Here is a 15,568-nt window from a genome sequence, read left to right as displayed (position 1 = left end):
TCTCTCTCTCTCTCTCTCTCTCTCTCTCTCTCTCTCTCTCTCTCTCTCTCTCTGGTCTCTGTCTCGTGCCTGGTCCTCCCCCAGGACGCGACAGCTTGTGCTTTTGTTTAGGTCTTGCCTGCCTCATTGGCGATTGGCAACGGAGCTGCGTGCTGCGTCCTACAGTGGCTGCATCACGCCCCTCAGTCTCCGTGTCAACATCCCGTTACACTACGGCTACGTACCTGGGTAGTTGGAACGAGCCCTCCCCCGTTCCCGCTGGCCCAGCCTGCTTCACAGTAGCACCGCATCCCATCCATTATTGGCCTGGCCCAAGCCCTTTGTTTGGCGCTTGCCCGAACCTCGTTGTGTAACGGCTGTCGAGCAATCCATAAAATCAATATACTGATCCCGGTTTTCTTACCCGGCCCAGGTCTAGGCTCATATCTGCAACGAGTCCTCTCCATCAGTCGCATAACGCCTCGTCGCCACCGACGAGCCCCAGCCCTTCGCGAACCACTTTCGCCTCTGCCGTTCCCCGCATCGTCACCACCGAAGCCCCTGACGACGGAGCCTCGGGAGAGGCTGCAAAGACATACTACCACAGCAGTTCTTCAGGAAGCACTACTCCCGAGAACAGAAGCCCTGGGTGCGTGCCTACTCACGGATAGGTACCCTGGATTAGCAGGAGAGAACATGGGCACTGACAGTTCTCGTCTCTTCCTACAGACCAGCTCGTTCCCCCCGCTCACCTGCGTTTCCGGATGCAGTCCGTCGTGATTCCGATACCCTCGTCATAACTCAAGTCAGAGCTCATCTCGCGGGCCCCTCGAGCGAATCCTCGACGATGGCTTCCACCACAACAACCACGCGGACCGAGCCCGTGAAGGGCACATTGAAAAATCCATCAATCGATTCGGCAATGTCTGCCGCGACATCGAAATCCAATGCTGCGGATGCGGACGGGCTCCCCGACATCCAACAATTGATCAGGACGGCCGGCAGCGCCGAGGCAGTCATCCAGTACCTGCTCAAAGAGAAGCAGTCACAAGCACAACAAAACGCTAAGCTGTGGTCGCTAGTCGACAAACAAAGGGGAATTATCCTGGAACTTGACCGGGACCTCAGGCGAGCCCTGAAGGAGAAGGAAAAGTATAAGAAAAAGTTGAAGGAGTTGCTAGAAGCATCCCGATCCGGGTCATCTCCTCAGGTGCCCAATGGCCAACAGGCTGGCACCAATGGTGTCAATTCCGATCCCTCAGCCACCAGAGAACAGGTCATCGAGATCCCTGCGTCGCCAGTGCCGACGGCCGACAGCCCCAGGCCGTCACCCATTGACGTTGCCCTGGCGCCTTATCCCATTACTCCTCCCGGGGACCATGGATTATCCAACAGCCCTCGGACGGGCGTTGAAGACCTGCTCAATCCTGTTGAGTCGATGCCGAAGCCGAGCGATCATGCGTTAGATCACTTCGATCACGAGAGGGAAGAGCTCGAGGCAGAGGCTGCTGCCAAGAAAGCTGAGGAGGAGAATGGATTACATATCCATGTGAACATCCCGCCATCCCGATTGGAGCCCCGCGAGCCGCCTAGGATACCTCCTCCCCAGCTACCAGTTGGTTTGCCTGATCGATCGCCAAAGCTCGATGATAGCAAGTTTCCCCCGCCGACTGCCCCGCCCCCGCGCAAACCGCCGCCGGCGCCGCTGCACCTTAAGAACCCGAAGCCGAGGCCCGATGTCTCCCAAGAAGAGGAACTAGACACGGACACAGATTACGACAAGATTCTCGAAGTGGACGATGCCGATGAAGAGGAGAGGAGAGGACGCAGGAGGACTCGGGAAGAGGATGACCGCGAGCGTGCCATCCAGGCGAAGAAAGAGGCGGAGCTCAGGAGCTTGTCCAAGAAGAGCAAGAAGAGCAGTAGCCAGAAGGGCATGCCGAAGGAAGAGGCCCCTGAGGACCAGGCACCGCCCACTCCTAGGGCAATGTTCCCGCCGAGAGGTCCTGCCTCGCTGGCGGGTGTCTTGAGTGGTGCTCTGGGTGCCATGGCGCCTCCTCTCATGAGTCCAGGTCTGCCTGTGAGCCCCAGGCCTGTCACTACACTCAGCTCGCCAAACTCGCCGCCGCTTTCTCCTAGAGGGGCTGGTGCCTATGCTGGCATGCCTCTATCCCCCCGTCCTCCCCGGCAGCCCATCCCCCTACCGCCCAACACCCCTCTTTCCACACCATCCCCAGCAGCCGGCGATGCTGCCCCTGCCCTGAAGTCACATCAGCCGCCTAGCGCTGCTAATAAGGAACACGGTTCGACGCCGAGTCCGACCAAGTCAAATAACGAGGAGCGCCCGCCGGAGCGCAAGAAGATTTACAAGGGATTTGTGACCGAGGAGTATCCCGATCTTTTGCTTCCTCCCAACGCCCTCCCGCATATCGACATCAAGGTTGCCTCTTCCCGTATGAAGCCTTCTCGGGCCAGCTTAATCTCCCTGACCCAGCTCGAAGAAGATCCGGTCTTCACCCTGGCCGTCTACTCGAGAGCTGACGGCGGTGAGCTATGGAGGATTGAGAAGGACTCTGCATCTTTGGCGAAGCTGGATCACAGGCTGAAACAGTGCCCCAACTTCACCGCCAAGACTCCCGACAGGTCCCTCTTCAGCGGTCACTCACCGGCAAAGCTGGATGCTCGTCGCGACGCGCTCAACCAGTACCTGGATGAGCTATTGAACACTCCACTTGACCATGATACCGCGCTGGAATTGTGCAAGTATCTCTCGACCAACACTCTGCCGCCCAACGCTGATGAGACGGGTAGCTCGGACTCTGGCCACGAACGGGTTGGCCCTGGCGGCCGGCCGTATCGCAGTGGCTACTTGACGAAGAGAGGGAAGAACTTTGGAGGATGGAAGGCTCGCTACTTTGTCCTGGACGGCCCTCAGCTCAAGTATTACGAGACTCCCGGCGGCGCACATCTCGGCACGATCAAGCTTCGTGGAGCTCAGATCGGCAAACAGACCAATCACTCGAACGATGGGTCGCAGGGATCGAATGAAGACGGTGACAATCAGTATCGCCACGCCTTCTTGATTTTAGAGCCGAAGAAGAAGGACCCGAACAGCATGACGAAGCATGTGCTGTGCGCCGAGAGCGACAAGGAGCGCGACCAGTGGGTCGATGCGTTGATACGCTGGGTCGATTACAAGGATCCGGAGGAAGAGGAGTCCCAGCAGCCGTCCAAGGAGTCGAAGAAAGATCACCACGGACACGACCGCAATGGCTCCGAGCGTAACCACGGCAAGAAGAAGAGCAGCGGACAGGCGAAGCAGCAGCAAAATGGCGACGAGGAGTTAGTCGGCGTGAGTTATGAGGCGACCAAGCCAGGAGAGGCGCCGTCAGGGCACCCAGGAAAGAAACATGGTGCTCCAGACCAGGACTCCGTTCACAGCCATTCCACGGTAGCGTCCTACAACATCTCTGCTCCGCGCGATGGGCATGTCATTACGAACTCGGAGTCGTGGGGTAACAAGCAACCATTGGGTCTGGGTTTGCCCAGCCAGGAGGAAAAGAAGGCCCGGAAGCGCAGCTTCTTTGGATTTGGTCCCAAGACGCGTACCTCGAGCGATGGCCAGGACTCTCTGTTTGGCAGTGAGGGCGGAAACTCTCCGGCCACGCAGACCAAGAACCCTTTCAACGGCCCTGTCCGTGAGGTGTTTGGTGCCAGTCTGGCAGAGGCGGTGAAGTACTGCTCACCAGTGGACGTCAGGGTGCCGTTGCCAGCTGTGGTGTACCGGTGCATCCAGTACCTTGAGGCCAAGAACGCTGTCTCTGAAGAGGGTATCTTCCGGCTCAGCGGTTCGAGCGTGGTTATCAAGCAGCTGCGCGAGCGGTTCAACCAGGAGGGCGACGTCAACCTGCTCAACGACAGCCAATACCATGACATCCATGCTGTGGCTTCGCTGCTCAAGCTGTACCTGCGTGAACTGCCCGCGACGATACTCACGAACGAGCTGCGGCCTCAGTTCCAGGCTGTGACGGAGATGCAGGATCAGAGCCAGAAGCTTGCGGCGCTGTCGGAGCTCGTCGCACGGCTCCCGCAACCCAACGCAACGCTGCTCAAGTACCTGATCTCGTTCTTGATCAAGATCATCGACAATTCCGATGTGAACAAGATGAACGTCCGCAACGTCGGCATCGTGTTTTCGCCTACGCTCAACATTCCGGCTCCGGTGTTCGCCATGTTCTTGCAGAACTTCGAGGCCATCTTCGGCATTAACCCCGCCGACTACGAGCTTCCTGCCCCCGAACCCGAGTTCACTCAGGAGCGCCGTCCTTCGCTGCCGACATCCTTCCAGGAACGCCGCCCCTCAGATGCTGCCAGACCATCGACCTCCCACAGCGACTCGCCGCACCGCCATCGCCTGCTTGACTCCCTCGATTCTCAAGGCAACCGCAGCACCCCGACGCCGCCGCCCATGACCATGCAGCAGATGGCCCAGCTCAACGCCGCCAACATGGCTGCGCGCAACACGCCTACCCCTCCCGGACAGCGCATCATGCACGAGTCAGCGTCCATGAGCTCTCTGCGTCCGGCATATGAGACCGGGTTTTCCACGCCCCCGCAGTACGCTTCGTCCCTGCCGGCTGGGTATGACAGGCCGCATTATGAGAATGGCCTGACGCCTGGGTACGAGCAGACGTATCGCAGTCGTAGGGAGAGCGCAATGTTTATGGGGCAGCTGACGCAGCAACCTTCAAAGAGTCGGTTGAGGGAGGAGACGCAGTTTTGATGACGGGTGGTAACGTTGGATTCTTTTGTGACTGAAGATCTCATTCCTCCTGGTTAATTGCCCCTATCGTTTATTCGTTCGCCTTTGGGAGATTTCGGTGTGGGGAGTGCCCATGCCATTCATACATACCCACCCATACCCCTTTGTACCTTTTTTTTTTTTTTAAACTCCTGCTATTTTTGATACCTGGGCAAAGATACCACTGCTTTTGTTGTACAACATGTTCTTTTTTTTTTTTTTTTCAAATACCTACCTATGTTGCATTTCCCCCTTGATCTTCAAGTATCTATGACCTGAGTTTACCTACAAGGAGGAGCAACCGGGTGCTTACTTTAACTTGCCCAAATGAACAAGGACATGTGGATGTGCATTTCATGCATAATGGTACTATCATCTATCTACTCTTTATGAAGCAAACATCAACATGCAATGCGATATGCACAGGATCTATCATGTCATTTGCCTTGCCTCTTCGCTTCGCTTCCTGTACACTTGGGGCATTATTATCATCATTTGGAACATTTTTTAACATTTAGGTCACGTATGACGGGCCACTATCGAAATAACTTGGATGGGATTGTCAGCGTCATATTGGGCTTATAATTTTAACATTCACTTTACTAGGGCTGGAGAGGATTGTTGTTGTTGGCATTTCTTTATTTTTTGGTGGTTGTTGGATCTTTGGCTAGTGCTTTTACACTTTCGACTGTGGAGGAGATACCACTGTTTTGGGCTCTATTGGAGCGGAAAGCAAACTTGGATGGATGGGAGGAGAGATTGCATGTCTACCTATCTAGCTGCCTACCTACCATGCAGTATTATTATTAGTAGATAGGCTTAATAGTATAATGTGGGGTTTTGGAGATTTTTAGGGGTAGATGTGGGTGTTGTGACTTAAGCTGGTATGAGCCCCGTATTTGTTGGATTCGTGGGAGGTGACCTGTGAGGGTTACATTCCCTCTCCCCCTTTCCTTCCAACCTTTTCTCCTTACCGTATTCCCTTGTGTTTTCCCATTTTTTTATTTCTTTTATTTTCTATTGTTTTCTTTTATAGCTTCTTCTATTCGTTCTTCCCTTCCTTCTTCCATTCTTCTTTTCCATTCCTTTTCATGATCATTCCTTCTTTCAATCTGGTCTTCTTCCATTCATATATATATATATATATATATATTTTGCTCTCAGCTCACCGTGCCCTTTCCTTGTCCTTTACACAGCCGTTCAGCCAAACCTTATGGAGTCATTTGACATCCGTGAGGGACTTGGTGCTCATGGAGGATGTGGCACAAAGAGTCTATCTCTTTATGAAGTAACATGGCAATGGCTAACCGTTCTTGATATTGTTTTCATTGGGAACTAGAGGAATAAGTAACATCGAGTTCATCTGCCCATCACATCCTTCATCACATAGGAGACACAAATTCATATACATCATACTGGCGCACAAACCTGCTAAGAACAATCACCTCCTGCTGAAGGCCACGCTTGTTCTGTAGGGGAGTGTTTGTCTTTGACTGCATTATTTCCCGAAGGGGGCATTCTCAGTTGCTCTTAGGGACAGACTTCCCGACATTTACCAATGAGCAAGGTTTAGCAGTCATTTACAACTGAATGTTTGGTGGATACATTACTAGCATCCGCACAAAGAGATCAAGAACCCCCCCAAAAAAAAGCTTCAAAGTCAAGTGAGTGAAAGAGAAGAGGAAACAACAAATGGCATTATCAACAAGATAAACTAAAGGCTAAGGTATATATCACATAAATTCCGGAAGCTGACAAGAATGATTGGTACATACATGAATATCTCTGCTGAACGGAACTGGCCTTGGATGGAAGCACCTACCAGATGAACATTGTAAGTGGACAAGGGTATCTTTGGTACCTGATAACGTCAAGTGTAGTTCGGATAATATATCAATGATAGAATGATGAAGGGGAAGGGAAATGGAAAAACTGGAGGAGGAAGGCTACGGTACTGGATAGGAAAAGACTCTGTCCTCCTGGTGACTATGACTTTCCTGATGTGGCAGGCCAGGTTTAATCTGTCCCCTCCTATATGCAGTCGGTGGTCACTATGGGAATTGTCACACACACACAAGTTCGATGTTGTATGTGACATGTGCCCCCATGTTGCATATATGAACAGTTGGATGATGCTTCTAGAATATTACTCCATATATTACCCGGATCCCACTGGCCAAGTAGTATGGCTAACGCCCTTTTGCTTATCAGAACGCTCTGAGTAGATATGCCAACATGTGGCGGACAGGCAGTTGAAGGAGCCATGATGCAATGAAGAGAAGCGAAAAGGAGATGGGGGAAGGGGAAAAAAAACAACAATAACAACAGGAACTACGTAGGGAAGAAAGGAAGTTCAGGTTCACTTTGACAGCAGACATATACCTAGACGACCGTACGATGAGAGGAGTGAAATAATGTCTTTTTGAGCGTAACCATGTCCTGTATGTCACTTTTCTTCGCCAGCTGAACAAGCATTTAGCTTCGTCAAAGCGAGCGAGGGTATCTCGTAACGTAATTAACAAAAGCATATATGCCCATAGCCTGTATCATCCGGAAAAGACTGGACTTCTAAGCTGTCCTCTCTACCCCAACCTGGCCCCTTTTTCAGAAGTAAACGACTCCAAAGAGAAATGATACAAGCCAAACTCTTCCCACTCCGTGGCCGTCCTATCATACGCCTCATCCCAAAAACAGACATGAACAACCCCGCCTTCCCTTACCTCGCGGCTCCATGATGAACTCCACTCCCATACCTCCACAACAAACTCGCCCCCCTAATCCTCATCTTCAACAACTCTGGCAAATAAATCCTCTCCTTCCCCATCTTCCCTCCTCCCGCCCCCTGATTCCCAATCCCTTGCTTCCTCAGCGGACACCCCTTCCCCTGAACCTTCCCAGCCCCAGCATCTTCGCTTTCCTCTTCAACTCCTTGAGGAACAGGATCCCCAAGACAAGCCGCAACCATAGCCCTAACCCACCTCCTCCTAAACCTCCTCCAGTCATCATTCGTCGGCCACGGATCGCACCATTCCCCTTCTTCCTCTTCTTCCTCCCTACCAGCACCATCTCCCTGTCCAATAACCCCCATCCCCCCTCCCAACCCCAACCCTCCAAGTCCCAACCCCGGCGCGAAAGCCCCCGGCCCGGACATTCCCCTCAACCCCGCCGGTAAAGTTCCATGCCCCATACCCACTCCCAAACCCATACCCCAAGCCACCCCCGAGCGGCACGCCATCGTCCAGACATCGGTGTCCTCTTCGGCGTCGGGGTTGCCTACGGAGAAGGGGTAGTAGAGGAAGGAGTTCGTATGGTAGGGGCGGCGACCGTGGGGCCCCGCGGGGGAGTTGATGTTCCGTTCGATGTCGAATTTGAAGCGGTAGGCTTGGTGGATTTGTTGATGCTTGGGTTGTGATTGTTGTTGTGGTTGAGGGGTCTGTTGAGGGGGGTGCTGGTGTGGGAACTGCTGAGGTGATGTTTGTAGAGCCGGGACTGCTGGGTGCTGGATGGGGGAGTGAGAGGGGGAAGTTAACGGGGTTAAGGGGTTTTGATGTTGATGCGGGAATGCTCGACGTGGGGAGGGCGACAAGGTAGTGCTGTGTGCTGGTGAAGGTAAGCCGGTTGTAGGCTGAACGTGATGCGGCATGTCGGCTGTAGCCATATACCCGTTGGGAGCCGCAAACACATGCCCAACCGGAGGTGCTGCCGGGCGATAAGCCTCCGGCACCTGAATCGGTGGCACACCGCCCACCTGCCTCAAGTCAAACTCGAACTGGAACTCCTGATGCACCACAAACACCAACGTCTTCAACTTCGGAAACCTCGCCAGCGCCATCAACAACTTCGTCATATTATTCTTCGACACTTTCCTCCCCAGCACGGGATGAAAGATACCCGGATAAACACCATACGACGTCCCCAGCGCAAGCTGCGTCATGTTCTCCCTAATCAACGGGATCTGGCTCATGAAGTGCAGCGTCCTGTGCAATCTCTTGACCAAAAGGTACGGCTCGAGCAGCAAAACATCCCGCGACATGTCGATGTATTTTGTTGTATTGCCTAGGGTGAGGGGTTTGTAGTGGTGCAGGACGAGGCATCGGCTTTCCCTGCAGACGGAGGCCAGAGCCGGGGGCGGTTCGTGATGGATGTTGGCGAACATGAGGCCTTTGTCGGCTGGGGTTTTGTGCTTTGCGTTCGGGGCGTCCAGGACCTCGTAGACCCGGGGATCAGGGAGGGCGAATTCCCAGATCATGTTTCGGATCTCGGCGGGAAGTCGTCGAAAGTAGGTGAACTGCCCCGGTTGGTGGGCCGGGGCGTGGCAGGGGAATAACTGGTCGTAGTGCATGCTGGTTTGGTTCCTATCAGAATTGCCCAACTCTCCTCAAAGCAGCCTCGGAGTTCTAGATATGTTGTTGGTGTCGAGCCTCTTGATGCCAAGAAGCCCTTCTACTGTGGGTATAAGTTCACAAAGATATATTCGTCCCAGCCTCCTGATGTCGATGTCAATCTCCAGGTTACTCCCGTGCTGTCAGTTGAGCTGGGTCCTGACTATAGCCACTGAATTATAGTAGGCTGTCATATAGCTTCGGCAGCGTATACTCGGGCAATAATCCGGCCGTTTAGCTCTCCGTAGTGGAGTCAGACATGCACGTGGGCAGACAGGATAGGACACACGTTTGCGAAGAGTATGCAGGATTGGGACGACACACAGCAGGGAGAAGGTAGCTTATGAAGAGTCGACGAACGGCAGATAATGCGCAATTAGAAGTGTAGTAGCAAAAGCTCTCAGCTCGAGAAGATGTCTGTCAATGCGCCTGATGCTTCAGCCGCAGACAGAGCGTCTATAGCGCAAATATTACGGCGTAGTATCACGTCATGCGGCGGCTCTCGCGAGCCATAGCTGCAGAGGTTCAGGAGTTCAAGAAAAAACAAAAACGAAAAGGAAGCTCGCTTGAAAAAAAAAGGGGGGGGGGAAGGGGGGAGGGTGCTCAAGGATAGATTAAAATGTCTCTGCACGACCGTGGTCATCCCTGCTGGATGGGTTGGTTAACTCTTTAGTCACTTGACAAAGGGAGCAGGAGGACCAGTCAACGCTGATCAATCCAATCCAATCTAAATCAATCCAGCTGCCTGGAGGCGGCTTATTACAACCATTGGTTGTAACCTGTAGGGGGAGTGCCGATTCCAAGCAGCGGGAGCTGGCCGAGCGGGAGTGATATTGAAAACGGGTTTGAAGTTCAGGTGGAGGGTTGCCATGTGGGCGAGACTGGACGATAATCCATGACGCCACGACGCCTGGGAGTGAAGAGCATGAACTCTTGACATAGGACACCCTGGGGTTGGTGTTAGTGTGGTGCTTTCACTAGTTTCCTTTCTTCCTTCTTCTTTTCTTCCTATCTTCTTCCCTTTCTTCTTCCGTTTTCCTTTCCAGTCTTTTCTGCTAAGGTCTAGGAAGAGCAGGACTGAACGCCCAGAGTACCGTGCTAACACCAACCCAACGTCGTAGCAGATGTGCGTAAACACGAAACCACACTCGAAACGAAACGAGATAGGAGTGACGTGCTCAAACCTGCCAAAGTTTCCGCAAGCAGAAATCTTGTCCAGGCGAAACGAGAGCACGTTACGCCGGCGGAGGCAAGGTGACTTAGCAAAGCAGGCGGGACAAAGAGAGCCACTGTTCAACCGAAGTTACCGAACAACGAGTGGACGATGGATACAGTGTACATACTATACTGCTCCCGACGTAGCAACTGGCTTGGTCATCATCTTGTCATATCCTCTTTAGCGAATGCCGACACTCAAACTAACACCCTGACTGGGAAAGCCACACACGCACGTGATTCCTGTACCGGAAACAATGATAGCCCAGTACACCTCGTTTTTTTTGGCGAGCAAATGGACTCTCAAACAAGGCAGTTGACGATCTCAGCACCTAGGTGCCGCATGAGGGGCAGGGGTCTGTTAGTTGTACCTAGGCGAAGTCTTGTCTTCGGTTGTGATCGACCGTAGCCGATCTACCACAGACCTATAGGGCTCTTCCGAGTCCTAGCACTAGCAGGTCGAAAGCATCCGTATAGTACGAAGGTAGCACTAGCTCGATCCAATAGGCAGGCGACAGCACGACTTCACCTCGGGGGATCGACGAGGTCCAAGGGGAGAGGGTGGTGGGTATGGGCGAGGTCATGGATGGGTGCCATGGATCTATTCTTAGTATATAAGGGCCACGTTGTAATTCTGCAGAGTTCCAATTCATTAGCTTTCTCAGGCTTACCGATCTGGAAGACCCATGGTAACGTGCCGTCGTCCGAAGGTTGCGGTTGTGCGTCGGCTTTCAGGATGGAGGGGTGTAGTAGGTACGTAAACCTAGTGACCTAGCTGTAACTTGTAAGTGAGGTGAGGTAGATTAGGTAGTAGGTGGTAGCGTAGGATGGGCGCCGTCCTTACGGTAGAGGAGAGCCGGGGGGGGGTTGGTGCGGGATGAGGGCTAGCTGGCCGTCCGATAGGCGAGCTGACGGCTCGGATGGAGGGCTGGATGCTGGAAGGCAAGGCCAAGAAGCCCCGAAAGGCAAGCAAGCCCTAGAAATGACAATATCAGAGCGCATCAGCCATCATGAGATCACAAATCCGTCCCAGACTTCGTAACCCAACCATTGCCAGCTCCATGGCCATCTTGCGTGTCCCTACATCAAATCTGCATGCACTCCATATCCCTCAATATGGATCCATATTTCTATATGTCCTAACATTATTGTGGGAGGGTTCATCTCGTGCTGCTCGGACGATGGCCCTGCGTGGAAAAAGCATGGACGAAATTGTGGGGGAGCAGATATCGATGCTACCTTGGAGTAGGCTTGGACATGGATCTCAAACACCTTGGGTCTACGCCACATCCGTGCCGGACTTTGCCCGTGAAAAGTGTAAGTATGTGATGGGGGAGATCGTGAGACAGATCAAACATGAGGAAAACTGCCCGTAGCAACATTCCCCGGGTCCAAGACGAACATCCCATAAAAGATCCAAAAGTCTCTGAGGGCCCCGCATAACCGCCAAACACAACATTGAGAATGACAGTCGATCAGTCCCCGTTTGTGCTTGGCGGGGCAGCGGCCAGTCCGTGTGCTGAGCCGGGACGAACTGGCAGTCATTGCGGTCGATGATGCAAATGCGATGCGATGCTGAGCGGAACTTCCATACGAGGAGTACCAGCTCGGGTTTAACATCACAGACTTATGGGACGAAAAGATGCCGGCATTGAACGGAAATGTCGACGTGATTGCAGCTGGCGCAACAGGTGAACCGTAGCTATCTTGTACTAAGACGAACAGGAGCTCCTCTGCTGGAAGGATGGGATGCAGGATTGGGTAAACCGCGCAATGCGTTCCAAGCAGGAAAGTCGTTAACGCAATCCAGTCCGTCTGTCGTCCATTTGGGTCTGCCACGGCAGTTTTATGTCACAGAAAAGGCCATGCGATGCACTGGCCGCGACGAGAGTTGCGCGACATAGATTGATGGTGTTGAATCAGTGACATCAGAATTGAAATGGAACTCTGCTGATGCTGCTTTGGTCATCACCATTCCACCACCTCATCGAATGCGGAAGGCCCTCCGATGCGTGGCCATGCAGAGGGTGTCATCCAAGACAGCAGCGCAACTCGGCGAACAACGCATGCGCATCAGCGAAGCCAGAGGTCACGGTTGACAGTCCGAAGGGGGGTAGGGTGGGGGAAAGGAGACTGTTCGCCGACTTCATGCTCGCCTGCTTCCCGGTCAGTGTTTCGCCTGGTGGCACGCAGCCTGGACCCTGGCCTTCCTGAAGCGGAAGCTGCACATGGCTCGGGACCAACATTCTTCCGGTCCTCTGGAACTGTGGGGCCATAAAATGAGCCATTCCCTGATTTTATTGGTCGAGTATGCCCCATATCTGACTAAGCATCCGCCCCACCAAAATTTTCAATATCAACGCAGCGCACTCGGAGTCCTTTCGCTTTCCCTTTTTTCTTTTTTCCCTCGTGCGGCTGCCACGACTCTCATAACATTACCCGTGTTGCTATGATTCCATTTCCCATGGTATCCGTAGTGTCAGTTGTGGCATAGATAAATCTTAATTGCAGGCTGGCTTCCCCATCAGTAAGTCCATCGAGAAGATCCCTCCCAGGGCTGGATGGTGGTGGGGAAGCCAGACACAAAACTTTCAATCTATTTTGCGGCTTTGCTTGAAGCATTGCATATGCGTTGTCGGCTTTGTCTGCTAGTTGGTCGTCGGCCGAATTCCGATGAGGCTCTTTGTTGGAGTGTCCTCGTTACCGGGAATTGTGCTGATGATCTGAAGCTGAGGGTGACGATGACGGTCGCTTGTCTAACCGATTTAAGCGGCTATTATGGTTTACTTTATTGTCAGCTCGCCTATGTTTTGGCGTAGCCGACGGCATTGTACTGCCACCAGATTCTCGAACGTTTTTGCCCGGCTTTATGCGTCCTCCCTGTCAAAGTAGAGTTTGTGCGGACCGATGGCGCGTTTTGTGCCGTTGATCCCATGATCGTCACATGTCCAGATTTCCAGGAAAAAAAAACCGGACGGTTATGGCCTGCCTGGGTGGTTAGCAGCATGTGGGGAGTTCTCATGGTGCCTAATTTTGATTTTATCCTTGTCGGTCTCTGTCTAACGGCCACGCGGCGCCCGGGCAAGTCTCCATGAAGATGCCCCTGTGTAACTGCAAAACCCATGCCATGCATTCAGCTCGTGTCTATCGATCTTGATTGGGAGCCCTTCGGTTAGATGTTTGGTTAAGAAAATGCCCCCTGCAAAGAGAGCCCATCACAGTTCTACTCTGCCGCTCCAGCCATACACAAGGCAATGGAACCTTATATCTGTATCAATGCCATATCTGAGTCTATGCGAACGAGGGCTTGTTCCCGTCCCAATCACCCCCTTCGGTGTGGTAGTGCAAACCCAACAACATGCCTTCTTCACGTATGTGGCTTTTCTTATTCGCCCGGCTCATCGCCAATCTTCTCCAGCTTGCCCATCTCCCGCTTCTCACCAGCCTCGCCAATCAGCCGCACCCGATCCAACCTCGTCTTCTCGCCCTCCCCGTCCCCGTCCTTAATGAACACCACCAAGCTGGTAATGTTCTGGAACTTGACGAACCGTAACGGGATGTTAGCGGTGCCGTCTGCGTTCCAGTCCTTCTCCGTGAGCGTGATTTCTTGTGTGGGACTCAAATCCTCTGCCTCTTCGAACCCAAGGTTATGTGGCTTGTTGGTGAACAGCTTAATGGTCCGTGGCCGCATTGGCACCTCGTCTTCGTCGTCGTCGTCACTGTTTTCGGAGCGTGGGGGTAGGGATGTGAGCTGGCATCATCATCAGTTAGCAAGCGATCCGCAGAGACACCGTTAGGGTTGAGATCGGGTAGACGTACCTGCAGGGTGTGCAGCTTCAGCATAGACTGGAATGGCATAAAGAGCAACATCTGCTCATCGGTATCGCTCTCAACCCAGTCCTTGTTGGGGCTCTTGCTCCCCGACAGCGCGCTCGGCTTCTTTTCGCTGAAGAGCACCCGCACGCTGCCAGTGTCCCCATCGACATTCAGCAGTTCGCACCGTGGGAGCTCAATCTCACCCGTAATATCCTGATAGCCGCGCGGCAGCTCGGCGCCTAGCCAGCGCTCGCCGCCGCTTCCACTGCTGCTCCCTTCACCGCCGCCACTACCGATAGAGTCCACCCTGTCATTGAGCTTCCTGACTACTTGCTGCAGCTTGAGTGGGTCTGCGCCCTGAACACGCTCGATGACCTTGCCATTAGCAAAAACGATGAACGTCGGTAGCGCGGTGACCCGATATGCCTGGGCAATGTCCTTCTGCTTGTCGGTATTGACCTTGACGAACGTCACGAGATTCGGACGCGAGAGGGTGTAGGAGAGCTGCTCGAAGACGGGCGCGACTTGTTTGCATGGCCCGCACCAGTCGGCGTAGACTGTAGTAACATGTCAGCATCGCAGTTCAAGAGTCAGACAATGTCCCATTGAGTCGAAGTAGGGAGACGGTCGCGCGCAGCCGCAGCTTCACAGGTTCCTTAACCATGGAGACGGAGCTGGCGGGGTCTTCCTGTTGGGCTCGGCGTCCGGGCTGTCGCGGGTTCAGAGCGGGGCAACTCACAATCTGCCACCACAATCTTCGAGGACTTCAGAAGCTCGCTGAACTGCCCCGGCGAATCGATATTGACCGTTTTTGACGACATGTTGAGCCGAGAGAGTCTCTTGTACAGGTGCAGGTTGGGAAGGAATCCAGGCGACGAGAGCAGAAACCCTGCCCCCGCGAACCAGCTTCTAGGCTGCAGGAACGTAAGCGGGGGTGGGCCCTTACAGCCTTAAACCTGATATGGTTAGCGCTTAAGCGGCACCTGCCGAGCCTTCGTCTGATTGGTTTGCAGGGTCTCAGCTTCCGAAAGCCTTCGACAGCAAGATCACAGCTGAGTTTCGAAGAGCAACCTTCAAAAATTGAAATGATAATGATATAATGACCTCAGACCTAACGCCTCTTGTATACTATAATAATGGGTTAGAACGCATAATTCTCTTTAGGAGCTCCTCCACTATAGTTTTCTGAGAAACGCAATTTCGTCAAGCGGTGCGCCTGGAATTGAACAGAAAGACTCGCGGAAAGATGCCAAAAAGAATGCTCTGAAAGTACCGAATGGCCCATCTCGTAATGGTAGAAAGAAGGTTCAGCAAAATACTCTTATTAGCTGCATTCTCAACAGTAGCCGCAAAGTAAGAATAGTACTAATGTTGT

At 53.2% G+C, this 15,568-nt stretch overlaps 3 protein-coding genes across 3 annotated transcripts in view; 1 reads left to right on the top strand and 2 right to left on the bottom strand.

Moving 5' to 3' along the window:
* CTHT_0073150 (GTPase-activating protein (GAP)-like protein) overlaps positions 1–4,762 on the top strand; it is a gene marked incomplete at both ends in the record, with an annotated part of 5,251 nt that extends 489 nt beyond the window's left edge. Inside the window, 2 exons of the mRNA XM_006697509.1 lie at positions 450–628; positions 709–4,762. Coding sequence (XP_006697572.1) covers positions 450–628; positions 709–4,762 — 4,233 coding nt within the window. The remainder of the gene's footprint in view (positions 1–449; positions 629–708) is intronic.
* A 2,734-nt stretch (positions 4,763–7,496) lies between these two features.
* CTHT_0073140 (uncharacterized protein) lies at positions 7,497–9,122 on the bottom strand (the record flags this gene model as incomplete). Its single annotated transcript, XM_006697508.1, has 1 exon — positions 7,497–9,122. The coding sequence occupies one exon, from the start codon at positions 9,120–9,122 to the stop codon at positions 7,497–7,499; it is 1,626 nt and encodes a 541-aa protein (XP_006697571.1).
* A 4,640-nt stretch (positions 9,123–13,762) lies between these two features.
* CTHT_0073130 (putative thioredoxin protein) lies at positions 13,763–15,014 on the bottom strand (the record flags this gene model as incomplete). The annotated part of the gene is made up of 3 exons (XM_006697507.1): positions 13,763–14,128; positions 14,197–14,750; positions 14,933–15,014. The coding sequence occupies 3 exons, from the start codon at positions 15,012–15,014 to the stop codon at positions 13,763–13,765; spliced, it is 1,002 nt and encodes a 333-aa protein (XP_006697570.1).
* Positions 15,015–15,568: the final 554 nt, after the last annotated feature.

This window comes from Thermochaetoides thermophila (assembly GCF_000221225.1).
Source record: "Thermochaetoides thermophila DSM 1495 unplaced genomic scaffold scf7180000011823, whole genome shotgun sequence".
Taxonomy (NCBI): Eukaryota; Fungi; Ascomycota; class Sordariomycetes; order Sordariales; family Chaetomiaceae; genus Thermochaetoides; species Thermochaetoides thermophila.
Note: the sequence above shows the minus strand (reverse complement) of the source record. Positions and strands in the feature narration are given on the sequence as shown.